This window comes from Eptatretus burgeri, chromosome 1 (genome assembly GCF_056783735.1).
Source record: "Eptatretus burgeri isolate ZD-2024b chromosome 1, Ebu_testis_v1, whole genome shotgun sequence".
Classification (NCBI taxonomy): domain Eukaryota; kingdom Metazoa; phylum Chordata; class Myxini; order Myxiniformes; family Myxinidae; genus Eptatretus; species Eptatretus burgeri.
Genome location: NC_140961.1, coordinates 83791180 through 83802189, shown reverse-complemented (window position 1 = coordinate 83802189; position 11010 = coordinate 83791180). Strand labels below are relative to the sequence as shown.

Here is an 11010-nt window from a genome sequence, read left to right as displayed (position 1 = left end):
ATCCACGACATCAAAACAAGAGTCCCATAAAGAATACAATTTATATGAATCCCGGTGTTTTAGGTCTCGAGAAAGTTGGAAAATGTAGGAACCGCATACAGGTTTGAGTTGTCCAAGGTCTCCAAAAAGTAATACAGCGATGCCTCCAAAATCGAGATTGTTTTCCATTACTTCTTGAAGCCTTAAGTTAATATGGTATAACTAATCGTGTTTCACCATAGATTTTACATCTATTATTACTAATGTCACGTTCTTCAGCAATTCTCTGTCTATGTCTCGTTGTTTATTTGACAGTCCAATAAAGGAACACCCAAATGGTAAGTGAAATGCGGTATGCAACGTTAAGCCACCAATGTTTTTTGCAGCAGTTCCGGTAGGTGCACATAGAATAACACAAGGTTGGTCTGTACTTTTGGAATCATCATGGCGAAGTTTTAGTTCTGTCCACTTGGCAATCGTTTTTATGACCGTGGATTTCTCACTTCCAGCACCTCTTTGAACAATCAACCGTGGTATATCAGTGACTTTAGATCCAGTGATTTTTGATTTCCGGACATTCATTATGTATTTCATTACCTTATCAAAAACCATTCTTTGATCAGGATGAAGTTTTCTGACATCGTTGTACATTTCCTCGACATTAGTCACATCAATTCACTTGTATATTGATGCATCGGGTAAATCGCGTTCTTGTTGGTCATCAATTAAACCATCCGGGTTCCTGGGTACAAATTCATCATCTTTCGATACACCAATATCCTCTTGTTCTCCTTGTTCTTGCTCATCTGCTGCATCTAACATATCACCAACGTGACTTGGACGTGAGTTTTCCTGATCAATGACAAAAGCTCTTCCTCTCTCAACATTGCCTGAATGTGGGAACAATGCGGTCTTCACAGTATAGATATCTTCTTCCCATGACTCATATAGTACCATACAAGCGTCAGTCATTGGAATATAAGTCTCCCTCAGATCGCCATGGTGTTAAAAGAAATAGTTCCGAAAATAATAACGAATGAGTTTCGGTATCCTCTCTATACTTTCGTCGACATAATACGGATGGCCATTTTCTCAATTTCATGTACATATGATCCTTGATGTGTATAATCTGTGGGAGGTATACTTGTGTGTCATTTTCATCAGCCTTTACAATATCTCGTGTGCTAATACCGTGAATACCATTAACGAATTTCTTACCAGTCACTTCTGTTTTATGACAAGTGTCATAACAAGTAGCGAATTGTGTAAGAGTGATATTTTTGAGGGACTCTGGTCGATATGAGTATTTTTCATGTATTGATGAATGCCTTTGAACATATCTTCCTTCTTTACTGGGATTTATTATGGTGCGACCTGCTGTATTTGACTCTCGTACACCTTCACAATTTTCATTTTCACAGTCAGATGTATCATCTATACACATAAGAAACATTATTCTAGTTTCCAAAATACCAGTATCCACCCATATGCATTTGATATTAGAGTCTGTTAGGTGCATATTAGGATCGATAGAGTACAAAGCTTCAAATAATCCTTTTTGACGATGAGTAAGGAAAGCACAAGCTATATATCTCATGCGATCTATTGGTTGTTTTCCACGCATTTCTTTCAGGGCATCTAGTAAAACATCCATGGTTCCTGTGTCATCTTTCATGTAGTAGTCAGTAATATATGTGATAATACCACATAATAACTGAATAAAACCTTTTTTTTTTGAGTCTATCATGAATTACATACAGACCGTAATAGTCTGGACAGACCTGTATATCCATATTGCCATTCCATGCTTTTATCCATTCTGGATTGTAGTTGTTCACATATATCTCACTTACATTTCTTTTTACTACTATTACCGTTCCTTTGGTTGACACTTCCAATGCATCATAGTAATCTTTATGTGAAACCTCTGCTTGTTTCAGAAGGTCAGAAATGCTAGTAGTGTCGTAATTTTTTTTGTCAAGATCATCGAAAACGATTTTAACTTTACTGAGGACATCTTTATGCTTGTTTATAGCAGCATCATATTGATGTGATGTTTTAAAATCACCTCAGATAACGGTTGAGCTATTATAGTTTTATCACTTGGAAATTTCGGGTATCCAAATTTATACTTGGTACCCTTCTTTCTTCAAGTTCGTGAATGCGAGTCTATTTTAACTTCACTAGGTATTGTACCTGCATAAGAATTGTATAGACTACATGTAGTAAATGCATCTATGAAAGTTGTAAGAACATCCTTCTCAGTACTGCTTAGTTTCTTCATGTTTTGTAATGTTTTGAAAGAATCGGAAATTTTCGGAAATATTTTCTCCGATTCTTCAAAATCAACCCACAAAACTCCATGAATATGATCAGCACCACGCATTTGAAATTCTACACCATAGTTATAAAATTTAACATACATTGGGTTATTGGTCCCTGTTATGATATTCTTCACAAATGATCGGACGCGTTCATTGAAGTTCCTTGCTACTGTTACTAGATTTTGACGCACAAGTTAATGAATATTTTCTTCCTGAAGATACATTTCCAGAGGTGTTTCATCGACTAGAATAATTTCTTCCCCATCCTTCATTTGATAAGAAATGTTTTTTTCCTTGCTGATTTAAGATAGAAGTGAAGTTCTCAGTCCATCATTTGTCAGCGTGAGATAACGTGAAGAAAAATGTAAAAGGACCTAGATTTTCAAGTTTTGCTAGCATTATATTTGTCTGTTTTCTCCAGTACTTAGGTGAGTCTGATATTTGTTCCAGGACTGATAATGCATCCTCAACACGTTTCAAAACTCCCTTACCATCTACACTACCCTTTAGGTGACTGACATTGATTTGTTGCTCTAGTTGATGTCGTTCTAGATAATATAGTGCTGCTAAGATATACGGCGTATTTTGTGCAAACTGAGAATTCACATTATACCAGCGATACCCGTGCACATACATGGAATGCACCAAGTAGTAAGGTAACTATTTACAGAACATCCCTAAAAACAATGTTTCCCGTTGAAGGATGAAGATGGTCACTCGCATGGGTGATGCACACATGAATGTCTTGGAATGACCTTGCCCGGGAAAATGCAACATCGAGCTGTCCATGTGAAAAGACATGCTCAGGAAGAAAAATACCAACAGTTCCAAATGTCTGCCCTTGAGCTTTGTTGATGGTCATCGAATATGCCAGCCTGATGGGGAACTGTCTTCTCTGCAATATGAATGGCAGATTGACGTCATTGGGCGCAAGTTTAACCCTAGGGATTAAAACCCGCTTGCCACTTTGGGAGGAAGATATAACTTCAGCATCTATGGAGTGATTGTGTAGGTGCTTGACTATCAGCCGTGTACCATTGCAGATGCCATTCCTCACATCTAAGTTGCGAAGTAACATAATAATGCACCCAGGCTTCAATGTAAGACGGTGGGGCGGCATCCCTAAAGGAGTAAGGCTATTGAGAAATTCCAACGGATAACTGGCAGCTTCAGCATCAACATCACAAACAACGGAATCATCACTAAGAAAAGTACGTGACTCACCAGGAACTGTCTTAAGGATGGCATCATTAAGCTGCAAGGTCACATCGTTTTTCGGAGTGAGAATGACTCTATCTTGAATGTCAGCAGCTGCATCAGGATACATAGAGGAAACAATATCATCCATTAAAGTGCACTGAGCTGGTATGTCAATCATATTAAGAGAGTTCAGTGTTCCATTACCTAACTGCAAAAGCCTTTGCGCAAAGTCTACTTCGTTCTCATTTGCACGCATGTTGCGGATGAGGTGCACTGTTTCAAAGTGGCACCACAGTGGGGACCGTTTTTGACAATTCTCCACAATAGACGATCTTGTTCCATGCGGCACCACTGGTAGAACTTGTCGAAAATCACCACCCAGAAGGATGATCTTGCCCCCAAAGGGAACATCAACTGAGGTGATGTCTCGCAAACATATGTCAATCGCACGCAATGCATGTAGTGGCACCATTGATGCTTCATCGATGACAACGAGAGAAAGATCCCTCAATAGCTGCGCCTGGCGAGAACTTGGTTGAATGGCACATGTACTGGTGTCTATTATTGGAATAGGTAGTTTGAAAAAATTGTGCACTGTCTGGCCACCCCGCAGAAGTGTGGCAGCAATACCAGTCCATGCACATGCAGCCACCCTCTGTGTCTGACTATGAAAGTAGATACCAATGTATTGTACACCATAGTTTTACCACCCCCTCCCCCCTGGGCCATCAAGAAACAGGGCATGCGCTGTTGGAGGAGATCCATCATCAATTGCACGTAATGCTGAAAAGACTGCATCCACTAAACGCTGCTGTTCAGGATTCAGTTTCGCAATGGTTTCGTTAGCAAACACACATACTTCAAGAGATCCACAGAATTTGTATGCGGAGTAACATCTGTCGGCTCTGGCAGTCCCAGTTCTGTGCATTTAATTCCAGACTGGGCCAATATCATTTGAATGTCCGTCATAGCCATAGACTCAGAGTCCTCTCCATTGTAAGACTGTAAATAATCTTCGCACATGGCAGCTTTGAAGCGCTCCCAAAGTTCCAAAGGCCTCTGCACGCCACAGTGCGCACACAGTATTGCAAAGAGAAAGTGCAGCTGAGATGGCATGCAGAACACAGCTGCTTCCTCCATGGTGTGTACCCACTGACTGTCATCGGAAAGAAGGTTCAAAGCAATACATGCTTGATAGAAAGTGTCATGTAGCACACCATCTACTGAACTCAGGTCTTCATAACCATTTGAAGACCTGAAGACATGCAACAGCAGAATGTGCAAGCAGGATAACTCTCTGTCGGCTTGGTTAACTGCATACATGCGAGAGATTATCCTGTCACCACCAAGCTTTCTGGGTGATCACTTTCTCTTGGACGACGTGAAGATGTAGTTGCATGGTACTTTATGATATAACAACTGACGCGCTTCAGCATCATGCTGGTTTAACGCAACCATGCTATCAAGTGGCTTGTGATAGAAGCCTCCCTATTCAGAGCTTCCTCTTCATGGCCAGGTGTGAAATAGACTGAATTCTGCTCAGGAAGGTGAACAGGCATTCGTATAATTGTATGTGACTGGCCATGCAGACGGTATTCAGACAGGCGCCAGAAAGCCTCTGGTGGACTCACCTTGTGTCTACGTAGTGCCGAATTTCATCATGATCAAGGTGGTCATTTTCGATAACTTTGACATTCACGCAGTCGTGGCCTTTGTAGACATACTTGAAAAGGTATTTCACACTCCGTATAGATAGACATGCCTCAACATTTATGTAGGCCTGGTACTTCTGACTCAGAAATGGGTTGTATGGTACTATCCATCTGTTATCAAGATCATGCCTAGCAACACGAACAGTCTTTCCATCATCGCGGCGCCTGTAGACAGGGTAGCCACTGCCCGTAATAGCAGTTGCGTTACATAATTTCTTGCGGTACTCATTGGTGCACTGGCCAGCTTCCATACATACTGACTGTGGTTTGAGGGTCCTGCATGGACCATGAACCATACACAACTGCACAACATCTAAAAGCGCCGCCTGAGTCACCTTGTCAGGGATCTCAGCCGAAATCAAAGAATCAATGTCTTGAGGATTCCTAAGCTTGCTCACCTTTTCAAGAATGATAAGCATGTGAGCATGGGGGAGGCCGCATTTCTGAAATTCAATCACGTGAACATACACAACAGGCACACCGAGGACATGTCTGTCCGTAATATCTTTCAGCAATTCCTCCAGGTGCCTCTTGAAGACTCTGGCTACCAGGTCAGGTCTATCCTGCGCATACTGGCGCGGACCCAAACTGCCAGTGATCTCTTGCAGTTTTGGGTTACAGCTAAAAGTCAAAAATATATCCAGTATTTGCAGACTATTGCCATAGCATCCTGGTAGTTCTGCTGCATTGCTCGCAGACTGCCAGAATAAGAGGAAGGAAGGATGACTACTTTACCTGGCAATACCGTCTGTGATGCACTTGCTGTGTGCATATGGTCCATCAAGCCTCTGTACTTTTCGACACGGAGGGTCGATTGATTGCGGCGCAGGAAATTAAGCCTGGAGGCCTCAGCCTTAACATAGGCATCCACCAAATACTGCTGGAATAGTTTCCCAGAGCAATGTACAGGTGAGAATGGTTCTCTGATGGCAATTCTGTATACATAGTATTGAAATAACGTGACTGTCTGTCGTTTAGGTGTCCGCTTAGCTTCAACATTGGGCGCAAGTTTGTGATGTTGATTTGAACGGTTCTGGGTTCTGGGTTTGGAGCATTGGCAGGTCTCCTTGGGAGCTCCTTGCTGACGATCTCAAAGCTAAGTTTCTGGTCGTTATCTGTCCCGTTTTAACTGTTTATTTTCTCACCTACATGTTACTGTGTGTTCCTAGTTCGGTTTTGTTTCAAAAATCATGCTATTTTGTGAGATTTCGTCGAACTTGTCTTACTGGGTGTTTGAGGCCTATCCTTGAGGCTTGAGGCCTACCCTTTGTTGCCCTCGGTGTACGATCATGTTTATTTGTTTTTTCTCCCCATTATCTTCAATTTCTATCTTTCCCACTTTCTTAACGTCCCCCATTCCAACGAATCACTCTATTTCTTATCTTAAAAAAAAAACGCTACCTTTCTCCAATTCTTCTTCTTCTTCTTCTTCTTCTTCATCTCCTCTTCTTCTCCCTCCTGTTCTTCTTCCTCGATTTTTTTTTTCTTCAACACTTCCATGACCTAATCTGTTGAAAAACTCTCTCAAACATTAATAATAACAAAAACGATCTCTTATAATGTTTCATCTTCCTCTTTCACACGTGTGGTACTCTTTACTGTATCAGAATGCACTACTCTTCTGCTATTTAAACAGACTGCTCTCAATTCGACCTTTCCTTCATACCTTGCCTAACAAATCCAACTGTTACAGCATTTCTTCTCTCCATTCTCTGAATTCACCTTTACTGCATCCCTCAAGAAATGTGTTTAATCGCATAACTGACATAAAACTTAAAAAAACCCCAGTTTTCTATGAATGTTCGCTTTCCATCAACCATTCTTTCTTCCAACTGCAGTGCCAACTCACTCCTCTCACCCCTCACTCTCAAAGCAACGATCCTACTCTTCTCCCTCCAAGCCTCCCTCTCACCTCTCTCAAAAACTCCCCCCTTACCTTTCTCCCACCATTCATCCCCCTCACTCATCCTTCCCAAAGTTGCCCCCCCTCCCATCCACAAAGCTGCCTCCTCCCACTTCCCTCTCACCCCCATGTCTTCACTCCACCTCCTCGAATCCTCAACTGCCTTCTTCCCCCTCTCTTGTCGCCCCTCTCCCCCAGCACCACAGAGCCTTTTCTCCTCTTCATTCGGCCCCCTGCCCTAGCTATTCTGCAATCCCCACACTCTTTCAAAAACACTCCTTACCTCCCCCCTCGTCCCCTGTCCTTACCTCCCCCTCCCCCCACCCCCTGCACCCAAAGCCTCCTCCCCTACCTCTTCATTAAAATTATGGACCTCAAATATCTGGGGCCTTCGCTCAAACCTTTCAGATCTTTCCATACAGGTTGCCACTGACATAACAGACATAATCTGCCTAACAGAAACTTTCCTCCCCCAAGACATGTCTGACTCCCAAGTATCTCTCCTTGGTTACTCCCTCCTCTGGTATGACAGACCTGAACCTCGTCCTGGTGGAAGAGTTGCTCTCTTCATCAAAGACTCTATTCCTCACTCTCCATGCACTGCTCTCACTCCCCACACCCCCAGGAATACCTCTGGCTACGGCTTCCCCTCCACTCCCACCTCGTGTTTATATGTGTACTGTACCATCCACCTAACAGTGATGACTCCATCTACACCTCACTATCTGAAAACATGGACCAACTTCTATCTTCTCATCCAAACTCTCTCTTCCTCATATGTGGCGACTTCAATTGTCATCGTGCCAGTTGGCTAGGTGTGGGTACCTCTCTCATCTGTCATGGCACCTCAGCAAAAGCTTTCTGCGACTCATTGGAACTGACTCAATTGGTCAACTTCCCGACCCGGATATCAACCAATGGTACTCCATCTCTTCTGGATATGATTTTGACAAATTTCCCTGACAATATATGCTGCCCTTCCTCCGCTCCAATCGGTTTTTCTGACCACGTGCTTGTCAAAGTGGACATCTCTCTGGCTATTATCAGAGAACCACCTCACCGCCGTCGAGTCTGGCATTTCACTCAAGCCGACTGGCAGGGTCTCCAAGCAACCCTCAAACTTAAAGACTGGTCTCCTTTCTCTACTTTCTCCAACATCAACTCATCCTGGGAATTATTTCAAAGAAACTTGCTCTCCCTCATGCACAGATTTATCCCCTCTCGTCTTCAGTTGTCCTACCCTTCCTCCCGCCCTTGGTTCACTGAAGCTTGTGGCGAGGCAGTTGTCCTGAAACAACTTGCCTTTGCCTCATGGAAAGCAAACCCAACTGAGGGAAATCTCAGTTCCTTCCATAAAGCTTGGAACAAGTGTGTATCTACCCTCAGGAGAGCCAGAAAACAACATCTTTCTCATCTCAAGTCTGAACACTCAAACCTCTCTCCCTCCTCAAAATCCTGTTGGTATCTAATCAAATCTGTTTCTGGTGTATGTTCCCCCTCCATCCCCTCCCTTACCTCAAATGGCAGCACTGCTGATACCGCACGTGAAAAAGCTGAATGCCTAAACTCGGTGTTTGCAGCGAAATATTCTGTCCAAAACCCATAACTTTCTCTACGCACCTTACCCAGTCACACCCAACTGTCCCTGGACTCTGTGTCCTTTTCTCCTGACAAGGTGGAGAGCTTGCTGTCAAACCTCGACTCAGATTCTGCAACCGGTCCAGACGGCATCAGCCCACGTGCCCTCAAAGCCTGCTCTTCTGCTCTTGCTCACCCTCTCTCTGTTCTTTTCACCCTCTCATTTGCTCAAGGCCATCTGCCATCTGCTTGGGAATCAGCAAACATCACTGCCCTGCATAAAAAAGGTGCAAAAACAGATCCCTTTCACTACAGACCAATCAGCCTTCTCCCAATCATCAGCAAGGCTCCTGACCACTTACAAAGCTTTTCTCCACAGCCTGATGGAGTACTGCTCTCCCGTCTGGACTGGTGCTCCTGCCTCCCACCTTTCTCCGCTTCACGCTGTAGAAACCAAGGCATTTCTGATCATTGGCATCTCCCGCAATGAGGCTGAGTCTTTTGGCCTCTCACTCAATCACCACAGGTTGGTCGGTGGTCTTTCTGTCTTCTACCGTCTCCTCTCCAGCCTCGCCCCCTGCTCTCTCTGCAATTTGTCCCCACCACATTTCCGCAGGGCGCTCAAGGTCCGCCAACAACCCCCTTCTGGTAAAACTACCAAAATCACGAATCACTGCTCACTTTCACTCTTTCATTCCTCTTTTTTCACACCTTTGGAATAAACTCCTTCACTCTCTTCATTCCCATTCTTCCCTCCAGGCCTTCAAAACAACTGTTCACCACCACCTCTTATCATCCGCCATCCAAATCCTCGATCTTTTCTACCTCCGATAATCCACCCATGCTCACCTCCTTCAAATTCCCTGCTTTCCTTCCTGAAAGTCTCTGTAATGTCCATCTTCTTTTCCCCATGTTCACTGTCCCATCCCTCTCCCTTCCTCAGATCTCCAAATGTCTCTGTTCCCCACTATTTTGTCCTTCCCACTCCCTCCCCTCCTGTCTCATCCCCCCTTGATGTACGTTGTGTGTTAGCTCTCATACGAGCCTCGACAAGGTATACGAAAAAAAACAAAAAATAACATGCAGAGTACCTTGAACCCAGCCCAAATCCCCTCTTGGGAAAAGCAGAGGGTACACCATTGGGTCACAGTTCGCAGACATGTAACTTAAGTTTGACAGCGGCCTGTCATGGGGATAGATGACAATGTCATTGAGTGTGGGGGGTGCACCATCATCACCAACAAACACAGCTGTGTCCTCGTCATGTCGGTTCATTATAACGGCGTTGGTCATGACCACGTTTGATGACCATGCGAACAGTCGCAAGAGGTGTCCCCGAGATGTCTGCGCTGCCAGCCGCTTCACGTTCAATTTCATGCATATGTTTATATACTACAGCGTAGGTGTTGTTGGTTTCCAGTACTCCTTGAATTATACCCATGGTACTTTCTGTGCACCCAGCATTGTGAGGATCTTGCAAACGTGCATCAAGAGCTTGGCAACATTCCAGAATGTACATTTGCTCATACCGTGGCTTTACCCCAGGTGAGGGATGCAGCGTGCCAGCTCTGTGGTGCACCTGGCCTTTAATCCTGAAGCAGTATGGACCTGGAGTTGCATAGTGGTGTACCGAAGCACTCATGGACGCAAAAGCAAAGGTGCTGTTGTACTGCCTGATGTTGTCTCGGAAGTTCCTAGAAGCAGAGTCGCCAGATGTAAGCAGCAGCTGGAGTTCAGGCGGATATGGGAAAAGAGGTGCAATGAGGACTTTCCCATTATGGCAACAATTAAGTTTCTCTCCAGGAAAACGAAGTGCAACACAATGCGTGCATTGGTTGTCAAGCCCACCAACACAGAATGGTGCTACATCGACAGGCAATTCCCTCACAATGAAGATCCGCCTGCAAGTGTTAACAATTGCTGCCCTAGCACGATGCTGCCTGTCATACGCCTGCCTCCTGCACCTTACGGCAGCATCCCCACCCCTTACCAGTCTTGGCATCTACAAAAGGAAAGCGAAAGACAAATGCAAGCAGGAACAGAAAGTGATAATTTGAACGTAACAACGCTCGCAATAATTTGAACGTAACAATTTCGTAACAATGCTCGCAACAGAGGTTAATAAAAAATAAATAATAATAAACTCTGTTGCGAGTGTTGTTACGTAATTGATTATTTCCCAGAACAATCGATATTGGTTAATAACCTCGTTTATATCAGTACAACATAGCTGGTAGCAGACGACAGACCGTACACGGGGAATGACAAAAATATGCATTGTGCAAAATGCAAGTGGTACTATGGAACGCCAAGA

General features: G+C 43.9%; 1 protein-coding gene across 1 annotated transcript; it reads right to left on the bottom strand.

Moving 5' to 3' along the window:
- Window positions 1-654: 654 nt before the first annotated feature.
- Window positions 655-9961, bottom strand: LOC147034871 (uncharacterized). The gene is given in 6 exon segments (XM_085858387.1): window positions 655-869; window positions 3123-4168; window positions 4363-4758; window positions 5135-5858; window positions 5861-6150; window positions 9939-9961. Coding segments are annotated over 6 exon segments (2694 nt in total).
- Window positions 9962-11010: the final 1049 nt, after the last annotated feature.